General features: G+C 42.8%; 2 protein-coding genes across 2 annotated transcripts; one reads left to right on the top strand and one right to left on the bottom strand.

Moving 5' to 3' along the window:
• Positions 1–236: 236 nt before the first annotated feature.
• Positions 237–6,831, bottom strand: slc4a1ap (solute carrier family 4 member 1 adaptor protein). Its single transcript, XM_067614745.1, has 14 exons — positions 5,892–6,831; positions 4,158–4,374; positions 3,828–3,956; positions 3,677–3,737; positions 3,449–3,588; positions 3,187–3,347; positions 2,863–2,932; positions 2,542–2,731; positions 2,229–2,319; positions 1,842–2,109; positions 1,326–1,424; positions 1,164–1,237; positions 962–1,031; positions 237–319 (listed from the first exon to the last, which is right to left on the bottom strand). The coding sequence occupies exons 1-14, from the start codon at positions 6,702–6,704 to the stop codon at positions 270–272; spliced, it is 2,433 nt and encodes an 810-aa protein (XP_067470846.1). The 5' UTR covers positions 6,705–6,831; the 3' UTR covers positions 237–269.
• Positions 6,832–6,921: 90 nt separating this feature from the next.
• Positions 6,922–11,599, top strand: supt7l (SPT7 like, STAGA complex subunit gamma). Its single transcript, XM_067614746.1, has 5 exons — positions 6,922–7,004; positions 7,637–8,125; positions 8,342–8,666; positions 10,335–10,572; positions 11,080–11,599. The coding sequence occupies exons 2-5, from the start codon at positions 7,689–7,691 to the stop codon at positions 11,379–11,381; spliced, it is 1,302 nt and encodes a 433-aa protein (XP_067470847.1). The 5' UTR covers positions 6,922–7,004; positions 7,637–7,688; the 3' UTR covers positions 11,382–11,599.
• The last annotated feature ends 4,992 nt before the right edge of the window (positions 11,600–16,591 follow it).

Genomic DNA, 16,591 nt, shown 5'->3' with positions numbered 1-16,591 from the left:
AACGGCAGTCTGAGAATGCAAATATCCTCAAAAAGATGAAGGGGCGGGAGATAAATGAGAGGTTCAGCGTTGTCGTCTCAACTTGTCGCTCTCGACAACGACAACGCTGAGCGGTGTTGTGACACTTCTGCTGGTCTGTTAAGAGTTGAACCACACACACAGGAAGTGGGATGGGCGAAGGGTTGATGGTCAGAGCTGAAGACACTGGAGGCTGTGTGTTGCTGGGTTTTTAAAAAAAAATTTTTTTTTATCTGCTCTTATGTTTCCTCTCAGTAGCCGAACTTTTCATTTAGGTGTGTGCGGCCATCTCCGGTCTGACCTGTGAGTGAAGAAAAGCAACATTTAGCATCAAATCAATTCACATTCACACATTTTCAAAACATATATTCAAAGAAAACTAATACAATTCTACAAAAGACTAAATATAACAAGCTAGAATGATCATCAGTAATGTACAGCTCCCCAACTGTTGACTTGTATGCAATCATCAAACCAATCAAATCACGGTGCAATTAGTTCTGACCCTCAATCCTCTATTTGGCAGCCATTTCAAAGTTGATTTTATTCCAGCTTATCTTATCATTTTAGGCGAGTCTGATCTGCATTCCTTAGTGAGCAATGAAAATGTCGCTGCAATTTCTGCTGCACAAATGGACCATGAAAGCCTGTTTACTTCCTCTCACCATGTCCTTAAGAATCTCTTTTTTTTCCTCTTCAATCCCTGCGCTCAGTAGCTCACTGACATGCAACGTATGAAAAGTGCACTGTGTCCTGTATTGTTCTGCACAGTTTATTCATATCTGGATTCTACATATTGTCCTTATTCACAAAAGTAACAAAGCTCATTCAGGCTAAATGTCACACTTCTCAGAACAAGCAGGTTTAAGTTTACATGTCACGTTTAACATACTCGATGACAGACTGAGGATCAGTTGGTCAGTAAGTGTGACAGTCTGTTTACCTGCAGGAGGCACCCAGACACAATAATCAGGATCGTCCTCTGGATACTGTCCTGAGAGCTGCACAGGTGGCTGTGGAGACAAACCGATGAGTACATTTAATTTACACACGCTTTCCTGTATGCTAGAATTAAATGTTTATTCCTGTGTGTGTGTGTGTGTGTGTGTGTGTGTGTGTGTGTGTGTGTGTGTGTGAGGGCCTACCCTGCTGGGGCCCATGACTTTCTTCTTCACTGCCTTTCTGGGGCCGGGCTGTGTGTCTCCTTCTGCTTTGGACTCTAGAGAAGATGTAGTGAGGTTAGAGCTGCTTCACCAGCATCACTGGAGTGTTAGAGAGCACAGATTTAATAAAACACTGATTCCCACCTGTGCTGGATGGGGTCGGGGCCTGTTTGCTGCTCTGCGGAGGAACCTGCTCCGCTGCTTCAACAGACTGGTTGTCTCTCCTCCGTTTGTGGCTTTGTTCTGATAGGAAATCACACAAAAGTAAAAGACGTGATTATTTGGAGATGTGCAGTGATCTACAGTTCTCTAATGACCTTAACATTGTAGGTGAGACTCATAAGGATATGACTCTCTATTTAAAATGCTAAATAATGATAATAAAACATGAGAAACTACATCAGAGCACTGCACTTTGCTAGATATTTCATCAATAAAAGATAGGTTTTGAAAACGTAGATCTGTCTGTGTGCATATGGAAACATAGACAGCAAACAATCTGCTGTTTGTATGTATTACACAGATCTACTGCCACCCAGTGGCGTTATGAGATACTCATTATTAAAACTTAGAAGTATAAACATACTATAACAAGATTTTAAAAGTATATTAAAAGAGTATATTCCTCTATGGTAGTAAATAGTTATTTTGATATCTCACCCTTTGTCTGTTGAGTTGGTGCCGGCTGCTCTCTGTGCTGTCCTGAGGGGGATCTCTCTCTGGATATGGAGGTGTTGGACTCTTCAGAGTCAATGTAAGGCTCAGTGATACCTGCACACTCTTTATCATCATCATCATCATCATCGTTCTCGTTTTTCTCAGCCTCCTCCTGCTCCTCTTCCTCTTCCTCTTCTTCTTCTCCGCCGGGTGGAAGCTCTCTCATGTTGAAGAGCTCTGCGGGCAAGTTCGGACGCTTAGGAGGCAACTTCTGCACAAGAGGAGAAAAACACCAACAACAGAGAACAGAGGCTGAGCAAAAGACATTTTTCAAAAGGAATTAAAGTGTCGAGCGATAAGACTGAGTTACAAAACATAAACAACACTGACCCCGATGGTACCGGTCTTCAGTTTGAATTTGCTTCCTCCCTTCATGGCTCCAAACAGCGGTAAGGTCCTCTTAGGTTTCTCTGAGCTACCACTATCACACCCAAACACACCGAAATGTTACTTAAAGGACACTCGGACAATAGAATATGTTGCTGTTTCTGTATGTCAATATTCAGTATTTCCACACCACACATTCAGTTAACTCTAGCTGAATGTATATGTAAAATCTGATGATATTTCAGGACAAAAACAGTTGTGAGATTTTTTGGGGATATTCCATAAAATCTCATGTGATGCTGTGAATGAGTCTCACCTGGGGAGCAGTGAGGGCATCTGCACGGGACGTGTGAGTTCCACCAGTTTGCGGAGCCGCTGGGCGTCTTTGCGCAGGTCAGCCACGTGCACGTGAAGCTTCCTGCGCTCCACGGCGTCCATCGCCGCCTCGCTGCGCACTGCCACCATGAAGGCATCCAGGGTGTCCTCAGTGGAAGAGCCGGACGAGTCTGAGAGGGGGGCGACGAGCAAAGTGAGACACACACAGAGCACACAGAGTACACAGGTGAGACAGTGGGCTTTTTAAGAAGGTGTGACCTCCGACCACAGGACGGTGAACACACAGGTGATGATGACTCACCTTTGACATCAGCGCTGAGCTTTTTCTGTGTCTCTGCCAACTCCTTCTCCACCTCTGACAGTTTGGCCACCTGTGAGAAAAGTGAATACATGAACGAGGCAACAAAGTTTTGAAGCGTTCATCCAAGATTTTAAGACATTTTAATACAACACAGAATGAAATGTAATACCTGTTTCATGGTTATATCAGTTTAAAGTATGAAAGTATGACAGAAAACCAGCATTCTGGCAAGTTTCAGCAGCTTTGTTACCATTTGATGTCAGGATTTACGTATTCAAGATTTGTGTTTAACTTCTCTATTGTGATTATAGCAGATTTTTTTACCAATGATTCATAGGTCTCTGGCCGCTCCTCAATCTTTCCCGCTTTTTTCATCCGCTCTTGCCTCTTCCTCTCAACAGTGCCGGTCCGGTCCAGGAAGGTGTCATCGTCACTGTCGTAGTAGTCCTCGTCTTCCCAGTTCTTCTTTTTGCGCTTGCGGGACACTGGGAATGACATGCAGGAAGAACTCTCGTTACAATCCTCCCAACAAGCTGTAAACTCTCCACATGCTGGTTCAGAATTCGCCCTTTCAAGTATTTCACACCTGCTTCCTGGCGCAGCAGCCCTCTGGCTTCCAGCATTCGACAGGCCTCCAGGCAGCACTGGACAGCTGCGTCTTTCTTCTTCCCTGTGTGGGTCACCTCGGCAACCAGCTGTCTACCCATGGCATCGTCCACGGGCAGCCTGACAGAGAGACCGACACGGACTGAGCCACAGGAAATATCTTGTCTTTACCTTCATTATCACGAATCAGAAGTTTCATGTCACTTACTTTATTCTGCAGAGCCAGCTGCCATGGCTTTTGTCTTCATACTCAAACTCCAGCTCCTCCCCTGAGATAAAAGTCAGGATATTTAAGATATTCTTTCTATCTGCACATCATCTCACACATCTTGGCTCCTCTCGACAAGAACTCCTCTCACCTTCCCTGTCGTAGAAGCCCTGCAAAGCCTTTTTGGGGTCTTTCAGGTAGGCAGCTTCCTGGTCTTCATGGAACTCGGTTGAAAAAGGGTTTTCCTCGTTCTCGTCTTCCTCTGGGAGCACCTCCTCGTCTGCGGGGGTGGATTTAGGGAGGCGCATGGAGGGAAAGGAAAGAAGAGAATAAAAGGATTAACGTGCTTCTTTAGTTACTTACTTAAGAGAAAGTTGACTCCAGCTCACTCACAGTAATATGCTGCTGAGTGTGATGTCGTTTAATCCTAAATGTGTGTCACAGAGGTGCAGGTCTGCTGATCAGACAAATAAAAGCTCACCCATTCCCCAAGAACAGCCCGAATCTTCACTCTGCAGTTTGCTCTGGCCCTTCTTGCTTTTGCCTTCCCCGTTTTCCTCCTCCTCCCCGTCCTCATCTTCGTTGTCAGAACCGTCTCCCATCATCCTCTTCTCCAGCTCTGCCTTCTGTTTCCTGGCTCGCTCCCTCAGCTCTGTCACCGTCAGCTCAGACTCCTCTTCCTCATCAAAGTCTGGACCCTGTGGAAGAAGAGAGAAGATCCAAGAGTTGTTCTGCATCCCAGCAGATATGTAGACATGATTTGTAGACATGCTTAAGGAGGATTCTTAGGTATTTTATTGGTATGTTTTGAAGGAAAGAATGCTTAATAGTTTCTTGGGAAAAAAATGATGTGATGCAGGAGAGAAGTTAAAAGATATTTGTCTTCTATTTAACTCTTCTGAAAGCTTTTAAGCTTGTCTTCAAACAATGCTCACATGCCCATATGTACACTGAAAGTGCGATTGGTTGCTGTAACTGAGAAAAGGCAGAGATCCCTTCCTAAAGCCACTACAATGTAAGAGTTCACTACACCGGCTCCGTCTTGCTGCTCACATACAGGTCAGGACAGTGAAGAGAACTGCTCCTTCCTCGCTCCAAGCCTACACTCTGGCCTGACCATTGCTTTCCTCTTCCTCTGGATGTTTAGCTGTCTAATCACTCAGAGGATTCTGTGGTCACTCATGTTGGTCAAGTCTCTTCTCTGTCCTGCATTGATGTCTCCACTCTAGTCCAACAGCAGAGTCACTACTCCTCTTTTGCCACAAGCTGAAAACCACTTTTTCACACTACATCTCAACAACCTTTTCTAGCACTAACTTATGACACATTTCTAAAAATGAATTGCCTGTTTTATATGATAGTAAGTATCTTTGAGTTCTGGACTGTTGGACAAAACTAGCAATTTGAAGATGTCACCTTGGGCTTTAGGAAATTGTGATTGACATTTTTCACTGTTTCTTGACATTTTATAGACCAAACGATAACTCAGTTAATTGAGAAAATTAGCAGCACAATAATCAATAATGAAAACAATTGTTAGCTGCAGCTCTAATTTGTTTAAATGATAAGAAGTCGCTGGATGTAAATGTCATGCAGGACCTCCGCATTGTGAATAATCTCTTTTTCAAAGAGAATCTCACAGTGTAGTCAGACAGCTATTCAATCTAATTAACATGATTTTGCAGCTCACTTCTGATGCAGATGTAACCAAGAAACACAGCCAGTAAAATCAGATATAAAGCACAGTTTTTAATGTTTTTTTTTATCATGGATCTGTCTTACTTCACTCTAAGCTTTATGCTTTAGAAAAGTAGGTAATAATGGCTTTTTGAGGGCTTGAATCATTGGCTCATTGGACAGAGTTTAAACCCCGTGAGAAACTGCAGAAGAGTGGTAACATAGCAATAAAAATATAGCTAGTGAGCTTTTAATCTGAGGGTTTCTTTTCCTTTTTGTATTTATTTTCTTACATTTTTTAGTAGTTTGTAGTAAAAGAAAATTTAAAAATACGTTAAAAAAGCAAACAGCTCTAAATATAATTAGAGAATAATATTATATGGATCGATTAATGTGTTAAAATATGTCAAAGATGGATAGTCCGCCCTTAACTGTGGTCAAGTCTATTTTGACACATCCCTACTTTTTTATATGCTAAGTCTGTGTTCTCTTGATCATGTATTCATATGTGAGTATACAGGTGTGAAGCATTGTTTACCTGCAGGATAAAAAGCCTCGTGCTCCCACCGAACTTTAACACATGTCCAACACGGAGCCTGATGTAGGTCTTCGGGGGGATCCTGTTCTTGTTCACCACGGTGCCGTGTGTGCTGCCCAGGTCCTGGATATAAAACCCCCTCTCCTCCCCGGCAGACTGTCCCTCCCCCGGCTGCCCGCGGTACTGAATCACGGCATGGTACCTGGAGATGGAGGGATGCTCCAGAGAGACGTCACACACAGGTAATCGCCCAACCACGAAGTAGCTCGTGTGTGTAAGGTGCACCGTGTCTACTATGGCGCCGTTCTTGAGGATTTCAAGGGAATACGAGTCATCTGGAGCCTTGCCCCCCCAGGACGGCTCTGTGTATGGGAGCGGAGGGAATTTGCCAGCTGGGGGGCCTTTAGCAGGAAGCACCCTCGGTTTAGCTTCTGGTTTACTTTTGACAGGAGCGACCTCTTTGTCTTTATCCTTTTTGTTCTCTTCTTGCCCCTTTTTGGAGGTTTTGCTCTCACCTGCAGGCTCTACAGGTGCATCCGCAGCAGTGTCTCCATCCTGAGCTTTGTTGTTTTCTTTTATGCTTCGTGTTTCTACCGCGGCAGCTTTGGACGGAGCTGTGACGTTGCCGCGTTTAATGGCGAAAAAAGCCGGTTTTTTAAAAGGCTCCTCTGTTTCTGGTTCAGTTTGCGATAAGTCTTTCTTTTCGGCGTCGCCCCCATTCTCAGTAGCCAAGCACTCGTCCGTTTCCATAGCAGAGTTCATGTCTTCATCTTTATTTTTCACGCTCACGTCTGACGGCGGCGAGGCGGCCATGTTTAAGTGGTGCGTCTGTGAACTTTGCCCGGGCTCTTTTAAGCCTCTATGAAACTCTCAAAAACAACCAAGAATAAGTATACTCTACAAATGTATCATTGAAAGAAAAAATTTAAAATAGAACTACATGCCATGTTTAAAGAAATCACAAATTAACCCATGTCCAAAAAAAAGTGTTTTGTTGCGGAACCAAATATCTTCACCGGAATGTTTTGCAAGAAGGACAGGAACGCTTAGTTCCTGCGCAACTGTTCCGGGATACAAACCTCATTAGTAACGCTTCATCCATCTTTGATTAATGTGAGTTACTGTTGCATTTTTCACCTTTTAATATGATATAACATATAACATGCATACTAGGTGCTTTAGTGGCTAGCATGTAGCTTAGCCGTTGTGTTTGCTGATATGTTTCTTGTTTGTCTCCGCACCAAACTCCAGTCAGACTCCTGACATCCTGTGTTGTCTTTCTGTTCGGCAAACAGACATAAAGGTTAAACCTTGATTTCTGAGATTAAGCGAACCAACGCGACTTACTCTTTAATTCGGCATACGTCAAGTGCACCACATCGTAGTTTTTTTTTACAATAACTTTCCAGCTAGATGGTAATCTACAGTAGGATTGGCTGCTATTCTCACCGTCTTCTAGCATCATAAAGACAAGTGTCAGGAGACAATAATAGTGCTGTTATAGGTATTTATATGTTGTCCATTGTCCACTTGTAAGAACCCCAGCTGCGGTATTTTGTAGATGGTGGAGGCGGTTGATAGATTTCTGGGGCAGCCCAGTAGTAGAGTACAGGTTCTCTAAAATGTAATTGAAGTTATTCTCAGCAAAGTTTGATTTGCGTCGTTACGATCTCTGAAATCCACTTTTGCATACACTCAACACATCCTTGACTTGTTCACTGCTATCTTTCTCTCCTCCTTTCCAGTTTCCAGACTCGGTACGAGTTTGAATCTAGCTCGTGTCTTTGATCTCTCAACATGATGCGTTACTGGGGCGAGATCCCTGGACCTGCAGGGGCTCCTCCCAGTCGCAGCTCCTTTGACTTGCTCCAGCGTGAGTTTCGCTCGGTGGAGATGCAGGACCCTCCCCTGCACCAGCCCTCAGCCCAGCGTCCGCGGCCCACCACGATGCTGGACATCCCCTCAGAGCCCTGCAGCCTCACCATCCACACGGTGCAGCTGTGTCAGCATGCCCGCCGTCTCCGTGGCCTGCTGGCAGCAGCCCAGGCCCAGGGTCAGGGTCAGAGTTCCACAGCCTCTGAGGGAGGCAGCAGGCTGGAGGATGCCGATACCAACCTGCCCCTACGCCCTCCCACCCCACCTGTCATGCCAGATGACCTGCTACCGATTGACAGCAAAGCCCCCCGGCAACCCTTCCAGCTCCGCCACAGTGACCCTGAAAGCGACTTCTATAAGTAAGTTAATCTGGCTGTGTGGCTGAGCCATGAGTGCACTCCTCTTTTGTTATTAAATGCCATCCATATCTTCTCATGCATCTAAATTGTAGGCTTATGAGCCAATCACAGTTTAGATTTTATAGTTTATGATTTTTTTTTTACATAATCTCAGTCATTAAGTAACTAGACATCAGCTCCATTCAATTTTCTCTCCTCTGCTTCCTGCGTCTTTAGGGGTAAAGGCGAGCCCGTCACAGAGCTGAGTTGGCCCTCCTGCAGGCAGCTCCTTTATCAGTCAGTAGCCACAATCCTGGCTCACGCTGGCTTCGAGTGCGCTCAGGAGAGCGTGCTGGAGACCATGACTGACCTGGTCCACGAGCATTACCTGCGCCTGACCCGCCTGCTACGCGTGGCGGTGGACCGGGAGGCACGGCTAGGGGCCAGTCCCTTTCCAGATGTGGTGGAACAAGTGTTCCATGAGGTGGGCATCGGCAGCGTGCTGGCCCTGCAGCGCTTCTGGCAAGTGCGCATCAAGGACTATCACAGCTATATGCTGCAGGTGAGGCTGGGAATAGGTAATAACTGGTCATATAGGGTTAGGGGATATGATGGTATATGGGGGGATGGGAATATGTACACGACACAATATAAATCTGTCAACCGTCAGAGATTTTATCATACTGTTTATACTGTGGTGTCTTATCTATCCCTTTAATATCTGTGGTTGCAAATCATTATGGACAATGTTACAAATCAGTGAGCAGGAGTGCTTTATGGTAATTTTTATAGGATTTTGAATTAATGTGATGAAGTACCTTGATATGTCAAATATTTAATTTACCAGACTAGGAAAAAACTCTGCCAAAACTGCCAGTTTATATAATTCAAAAACAGCTTCTCAATTAAATTTCCAGAAAATGTATGATACCATTGTAAATATTATGATATAAAGTTATATAAAACACGATAAATGATTTTATCTGTTTTGCCCTCTCCTATTTATGGCACTTCATATCATTTTTTGCAATTTGATTTGCATCCTGAAGCAGTTTGCTATGTAGTGCACAAATAGCAGAGTGGGAGCTGTGACATAGACTAGCTGCTAGAATGGTCCCTACGTGCTGTCTCTCTCATCTCTATCTGAAACAATTCATTGATTTATCAAATAGTCTATCATCAGAAATTGAATCACATATAACAATTTAAAAATCAATTAATTGTTTAAGTCATTCATTAATTAATTTAGTCATTAATTAAACAAAACATTATCTTCTAGATTTGCTCAATTTTTTATCATTGTAAATTGAATATCTTTTGAAGAGAAGGTTTCTCACAGTATTTTATAGTGGAGGTGGCCCACTTTGCCTGAAATAAAGAGTTAACCTACATCAACACTACTCCACACAAAGACCGTGTATGTAATGATTGAGACAACAGTTTCAACCCTCATCTTGTCTCTGCATTGATTACAAAAGAGATCCATCAGGATCTGTCTGATTCAGCTCAGCAGGCGACTGATTGATTACATCGTATGTTCGCTTATCAGTTATCAATCAGGGCAGCACGTGACTATGTTGTTTGGAAAAGTAGAGACCAACAATCTGATCAGTTAATCGTAAAAAAAAAAAACCCTCACCACTGCCATGTCTACTGGTCAGTGTCCTGGGGGAAACTGGATGACATCATCTTGGGCTTTGATGGCCCTTTTTTTTTTTAATTTTATAGACTAAATAATTCATCTTAAAATAATCAGCCGGTGAATCCATAAAGAATATAATCCCATGCTGAAAAACCTTGAAAAAATGTTGTCAGTGTTTGATGCAGTGGCTTCACCACAACAATGCTGAATCATCTCAGGAAGCATGAAGTACTTAATAGGAGTAAGAACAATACACCATATGGCAACTTGAGTGCAAGCTGCTTAGAAGTGAGACAGGAACCAAACAGAGAGATTCACCGTCCTCGGTGCCAACATGACTTCTAAACATGTACTCATGTAAGTGATGAGTGCTGTGAAGAGCAGGAAGAGATTAAACAGATTTATGTCCACAATCTGCCTTTATGTTCATTGTTATATATCCACAGTAACATGATAATGTATTTTCATGTGTAAATCCTAGGAAAGAATAATATTTAATACTAGATCATCCATGCCATCTTATATTATTTCACCATCTATCCAACCTAAAACCAGTGAAATGGAATAAAAAAGCTTTTCCATCTCCAGGTCAGTAAGGAACTGTCAGAAGAATACGAGCGGCTGGTGAATCCAGAAAAGGCTTTGGAGGACTCCAAGCCCCCCAGGATCAAGGAGGAGCCCATGAGTGACATCTCCTTCCCTGTTAGCGAGGAACCTGAGGCCGACCTGGCCTCTGGGGACCAGGCTTTGCCTATGGGAGTCCTCGGAGCCCATGGCGAGAGGCTTGCCTCAGGCCTGGATGGCGACCATTCTCCTCACACCTCAGGTGAGGCTAGCATTCCTGTTCAAATGTATAATCTGTTTTTGTTAAGAATTAACCTAATTAGACTCTTATTTAATTAAATCCATTTAATTGGGAAAAAATGGAAGAAAGCTTAGGTAGGAAGAGCAACAGAGGAATTATCCCTCCTCTAGGACGGACAGATATTCAATAGACCAATCAAACAAACAGTTTAATTCAATTTTCACTATTCTCAGTGCAACTAACTCTAATGATCAGAATGCACAGGGGTAGTTGTCAAAGTTTTACTAGGGCTTATATCTCTCCCTCTTCTAAACAAATACAAATATAAACACCTAAAAGCAAACTTTCTCCTGCAGAATGAAGGTTTTATGTGAAACATGGTTAGAATTTTGAGAACCACCTGAGCACCTTTCACACTGAGGGCAGCCACATGCTTAAAGTTAAGATTACTTTTTTAACACAGTGGATATAACCAATCCTTCGGTGTGAAATCACTTTTGCTAAAACTTTTTTCTCCCCTCTTACAAGGTGGGGGTGTGGCAAACAACTCCCCTCTGTGGCCGCAGGTGAAAATGGAGCCTCAAGATGGCGAGGAGGGCCAGGGCTCCGGGCATCACCACCACCACCACCATCACCACGGCGTCCTGGGTGGAGACGTTTTTGAAGAGGGGGGGCCCATGTCCACCATGAGCGAGTCGGGAGGAGCCATGGCACCGTCTCCTGGAGGCGCGGCATCGGACGGCAGCTACGCCTCGCATTCACCCGACTCCCTGATGGGCACATCGCCCGTCTTCAACCAGAGACCCAAGAAACGGGCGAAGAAGATGTGAGGTCATATTTGAATCTGCAAGAGGCCCTTGGTTATTGGAAGAGAGATAGTGGACTCTGACTGGGATGGTAATGTGATGAAAGAACTGAACTGCTGAGGAACAAAATGATATTTTGTAGTTTTTCATGTTTGTTTGTATGAGTATAGTTTTCTTAAATAGCTGAAGATGTTGCCACTAAATATATTAATGGAAAGAATAAACATCTTTTCAAATATCAATTTTCTTCATTTGAGTTATTAAATGCCTTTAGAAGATTTATAAGGAGCCTGACAGTTAGCCTAATGAAAGAAGAACAGGAAAAACTAAGAGGTCCAAAAGTAAATTATTTAGTTAAACAGCTTAATAATTCAGCAGAACGGTTTGTTTTCCCAAGCCATTAAGTGTTTTTCTCCTCACATACCAATTAGTGCCTGTTCCATTCATTACGATTAAAAGATGCGCCACCAAAAAGGAAAATATATTTTCTCCTGGTGAACATGCCGTTGCATATTATGATGTATTTTCCACTCCTTGCTTCCCCTCTGCAGTGCACTTTGCACGTAGCTCAACACAGCGGAACAATCCATTCGGAGACACACTCACTTCACACACCTGTCAACCTGCAGCCACTCCGCTAAATTAGCATCTGTTTCAGTAATGAGGCAAAGCTGTGAATGCAACACCAGAGGCAATTATGGCTTGGTTGTCTGCATCATGAAGGCGACATCAATCCAACCTTAACGGCAAATTAATTACAGCATGCATAATTTTCCATGCTGAATGAGCAGGCCTGTTTGAATACATGTGATTTTCTTTTGTGTGGGACTCTTTCATTTTCACAATTAGGCAGGTAATTGTCTATGCATATGGAAAGTGCTGATGGGGGTCACAAGTATTGATATTCAGTAAACTGCATTGATAGTTGATTTATGATTTTTTTTTGTGCCTTTCCTTGAAAAATGTGTGATTTGCAATGCTGTGTGACCCAGGTGGGAGTTGGAGAAGCTGGAAAACAAAATCAGTATTCCAGACTCATGACTGAAAAGGCTCCCATTGTTGATGTCTGTACCTGTAAGCAACAGGAGCCTTGAATTCTTTTCTTTACTCATATTTTGGCAGTAAAATTTCACATTTGCAACAGGAAAACCTAATCACTCTCAATCTGTGGTCAGTGCATTAAACCAAATCCTGTATCAAATATGGCAACGATTGGCATCTAATATTGTGTCCTTAAAGTCCCCCTTCACTCAAAAATTAGTTTTTCTTCTTGTTCTTGTACCTCAGTTGGATGTTTGGGCTTCACTGTGCAGAGTGATTTATGTGCAGAGTATGAATATTTTCTGATCTGGCTATCAGCAAGAAGACTTTGTTTGTCAGTTTGTCAGTGCCTTCTAAAACTGTTGCAAATGACCATTAGAAAAGTGATTCCTATTATGTTCTACACCTCTTCCACCTCTGTGGTTAAGGTTTGATTAGAATCAGGTACAAAAACTATTTGTTTATGGTTGAAGAGAGTATGTGATCACTGTAAAAAAAACCCAACAAAACATTAACTGTTGTTAGGAGATGGAAAATGAACATCAATCTCAAATGAAAAGTCAGACACTTTGCTGACCTCCTCCTTCAGAGAGTTTCAAGGCTCATGCACCTTTTGACTTTGCTTCTGACAGAGAACTGTCATTATTCACAACAAGTGGACACCTGTCAGGAAAATAGTTTTTGTTTTTTATCAGTTCTGGCTCCTATCATTATCAGTGGTGGTGCCTGGCAAATATTACTGAGGAAGCCAGTCAGCTTGTGATCATATCATATCACTCCATCACAAGGGCATCTTATGGGGCAAAGTATCTCATGTTCTTCACTGGAAGGGCACGTCACAATGTTTTTCTCCCATACAGAGAACCCTATAGAGCACTTCATCATGTTTTTTTTTTCATTGAAAGACCACCCAATTCTACACTCAGGGGAACCCTAAATGGCACTTTTTTTCACCGGAAGGGCACCCATACAGAACCTCCAGCTCACCCCATTACAATGGCAACTCAAAGGGCACTGCATTACTTCTTGTGGGGGTACTTTACAAGGCACTATCACACTTTCTTCCACTGAAAGGGCACCCATGAGGGCATGCCATTCTTGATTGTTACACACAGAGGAACTCTATAGGGCACTTCATTCCAATTTACCCATAACTAACACTTTCATGGTATTTTTTTGTCCCCCAAAATAAAAAAATGCCCCTCCTCCATCAAAGTGAAGTAATTAAGACAACACTTAAGTGATCATGCTCCCCAGAATATAGATAAAACAATGTATAAACCTTTTGCAAAATAACAATGACTAAAACATTTGATGGATCACTTCACAAGAAAATATGTTTTAAAGACAACATGGTTGGCCATTGGCAGCAGGGACAGAGTAGACTATGTGTCACTGTGGGCATCAAGAAATAAATCTTTTATTTTTTACTCACCTCTACTTGTAGAGGAGGGACATTCTTCCATCCTTCATTATTGCAGAGGCAGTTTCTCTTGGAGGCCAAAGGAAGCCTGGCCTCCCCATAAATAACTTTTTTTTTATTCCCACATCTGTGTCTTTTACTGAGTTTTGCCATTTCCCTTGTTATCAAAACATTCCACGTATTAGATTTTTATTCTTTAGCTGGTGTAGCAAGCGAAACAGTTCCCCTCTGCTGCGTGCATTACAATGTGTAATCAATGTCCTCTGCTCTGTCTAGTGCAGGCGTTCTCAACCTTTTGTAACCTAAGGCCCACTTCTGTTTGTTAAAAAATTTCCAAGGACTACTTTCCCATATAAATGAGAAAAAAACCACAACACGACCAAAAAAAAAGGAGTAAAAATAAACTGGGCTATAAATATGTGTTATGCCACTGTCAGCTGTAATAACCAAAATAAATATCCTGTTTACCCTCAGTGAGACACTTGGGCTTGCCTCTGGGAAATAACGAGATTAAGTCATGGCGGGATGGGTGAGAGGCTGACATGCAAAGTAGCTTTCAAAGTTGCTTTCAGTTTGTTCCTTGCCTTTGATTTTGTGACAGTCACAAAGGAAAACCCTGACTCACATTAATAGGTGGTGGTGAAAGGCAACAGAAATGTGACCACCTGTTTTGAAAGAGAGGGATATTGACTGGCGGTCAGTATCCAGAAGGTCAACTTGTATGAGCTGAAGCTTCAGGTTGCCGTCTGCTGACGGTTCCATCAGTTCATTTTCTAACACAGTGGACAGAGCCATGTCTTCTGAAGCAGGATCCACATAAAAAGAGTCCAAAATCCAAAGGTTTCCATTGGTCCTCTGGGAAGTTTCATGACAACTGAGTCAGATGTTGGGTTATAGCACTGGATATGTTGACATGAGGAGAGGCTTCCAAAGTTTCCCTTAGGACTAAGAACATGTCATATCATCCCTCCTTCACTCTCCTGTTCTTTCTTGAAGCCCTCAAATTGGTCTGAAACCTAAAACACTTTGCTGTTTCTGCCTTACATTGATATACTGAGCTGATTTAACTGGTCAAGTATCTGTGCACTTTTTTTAGCAGTTCAAAAAGGAGATTAAGTGCATGTCCTCTTGAAAGCCACCTTACTTCACTGTGGAACAAGAGCTGCAAATGATCTACATCAAGTCTTTCACACAGAGCAGCAAAACACCTTGATTTGAGTGCATTTTTCTTAATATAGTTAACAGTTTTCACAGCCACGTTCATGACTTAATGCACTTCTGGTGACATGTGCTTTTTTGCTAGACTTGAACCTATGTAAGAAAGAGTGCACCCACTTGATGTCTGGCGCCCTCCCTTGGATCTGTTTGACAACACCACAATGTTTTCCTGTCATTGATGCAGCGCATCTGTGCAATCACCTGTACAGTATTTCCAATCAAGACCGTTTTCAGTGAAGTAATCATCAAGGTAGCGCATTACATTATCTGCTGTTGTTCTTGTAGGAGGCTCTTTGCAAAACACTAGATTCTCGTTAAGATTTCTGTCCTTGCAGTATCTTACAAAAACTAACAATAAAGCGGCATTGCTAATGTCAGTCGACTCGTCCAGCTGCATGGCAAAGTATGGGCTTGCCTTTATTCCTTCCATAAGTTGGCATTTAATGTCATCACTCATGTCAATAATTCTTCTGCTCACGGTGTTATTGGAGAGTGGTGTTGACTGAACTGTTTTTTTGGTAAATTACAAAAAAAACCCAAAAACAAAACCAGATGGCGCCCTGCGGTTGAGAATGGCTAGTCTAGTGTTCAGTGAAATACATCGCTTAAAGGAGGCCAGCTTTGCCTGGCTTCCCTTGGAGAAAAAAGTAAAAGCTTTAGCCAATCAGATTGAGGCCAGGACTGACAGAACTCAACACTGAATAGTCAATTCATCATTAAAAAAACAAAACAAGGGTTGAACATAGCTTCTCACCAATCAGATCACTGTTGTCATTATGAAAAAAAAAATTGCCTGCACTGAGTAGTGCTGGCAGAACCAGTTAGCAAGTTAGCTGAATGGATGGAGATGGGGACCTCGGGTTCCTGGTAAATAATGACCTTACTACTTTAAGCTTGCTTTTGAGCTGCAACTGAAGATCAAACAGGATGGTGGGCCTACTCCAAAGCTGGACCTGACTCAGGGGAGAGCTAAGGGAAAAGCTAGGGATTTTTGTGATGGGAACTACGCCAGCACAGAAAGGCTAACAGGAAGCGCAAAGATAAACTGGCTTTTCTGCAGGCCTTGTCTCCTGTTTTATTGGTCAAGCAGCTTCTTGAACAACCCATGGAGCACAACATTGTGGCACCATGGCATAGCTGGTCACAATTGTCCTGTAATGGTGCAAGATGCCTCTGAGGACTTGTCTTGATTAGGAATGTCCAAAATCTGAAGGTTGTAATCCTTCATATTTTATCATGGTTGATTTGGTGGTTACTGGTGCAGGTGCAGTTTAATACTACAGAAACTCCTTGTGCAGCTGCTGTATCTATCGACTGTGCAGCCAAACAATGTTGTAAGTAAGAAGTCAGTCTAACAGCAGGTCACTATTTATGTAGCTTCTCACTGTGGCTACTCCTTCTTGTTTCACTTCTCCCTTGCAAAAATTAAAAACGATCTTCTGACAAAAAATGACCATGGCTTGTTGGATAGATGCATTTTTGATGAACAACTGCTGTCAGCGCCAAATGCAGTGACAAATATATTGTGTTTCCTTTGAATGCCTCACAATAA

The sequence above is a fragment of the Thunnus thynnus genome, chromosome 16, assembly GCF_963924715.1.
Source record: "Thunnus thynnus chromosome 16, fThuThy2.1, whole genome shotgun sequence".
Taxonomy (NCBI): Eukaryota; Metazoa; Chordata; class Actinopteri; order Scombriformes; family Scombridae; genus Thunnus; species Thunnus thynnus.
Note: the sequence above shows the minus strand (reverse complement) of the source record. Positions and strands in the feature narration are given on the sequence as shown.

What these genes read in the sequence shown, in the direction of transcription:
- slc4a1ap (XM_067614745.1), bottom strand. Translation starts at nt 6,704, where the DNA reads ATGGCCGCCTCGCCGCCGTCAGACGTGAGCGTGAAAAATAAAGATGAA. An exon ending in GGGCTTCTACGACAGGGAAG is followed by an intron (nt 3,738 to 3,827) that starts GTGAGAGGAGTT and finishes CTTTTATCTCAG; the next exon opens with GGGAGGAGCTGGAGTTTGAG. An exon ending in AGCTGGCTCTGCAGAATAAA is followed by an intron (nt 3,589 to 3,676) that starts GTAAGTGACATG and finishes TCTCTCTGTCAG; the next exon opens with GCTGCCCGTGGACGATGCCA.
- supt7l (XM_067614746.1), top strand. Translation starts at nt 7,689, where the DNA reads ATGATGCGTTACTGGGGCGAGATCCCTGGACCTGCAGGGGCTCCTCCC. An exon ending in CCTGAAAGCGACTTCTATAA is followed by an intron (nt 8,126 to 8,341) that starts GTAAGTTAATCT and finishes CTGCGTCTTTAG; the next exon opens with GGGTAAAGGCGAGCCCGTCA. An exon ending in CCATTCTCCTCACACCTCAG is followed by an intron (nt 10,573 to 11,079) that starts GTGAGGCTAGCA and finishes CCCTCTTACAAG; the next exon opens with GTGGGGGTGTGGCAAACAAC.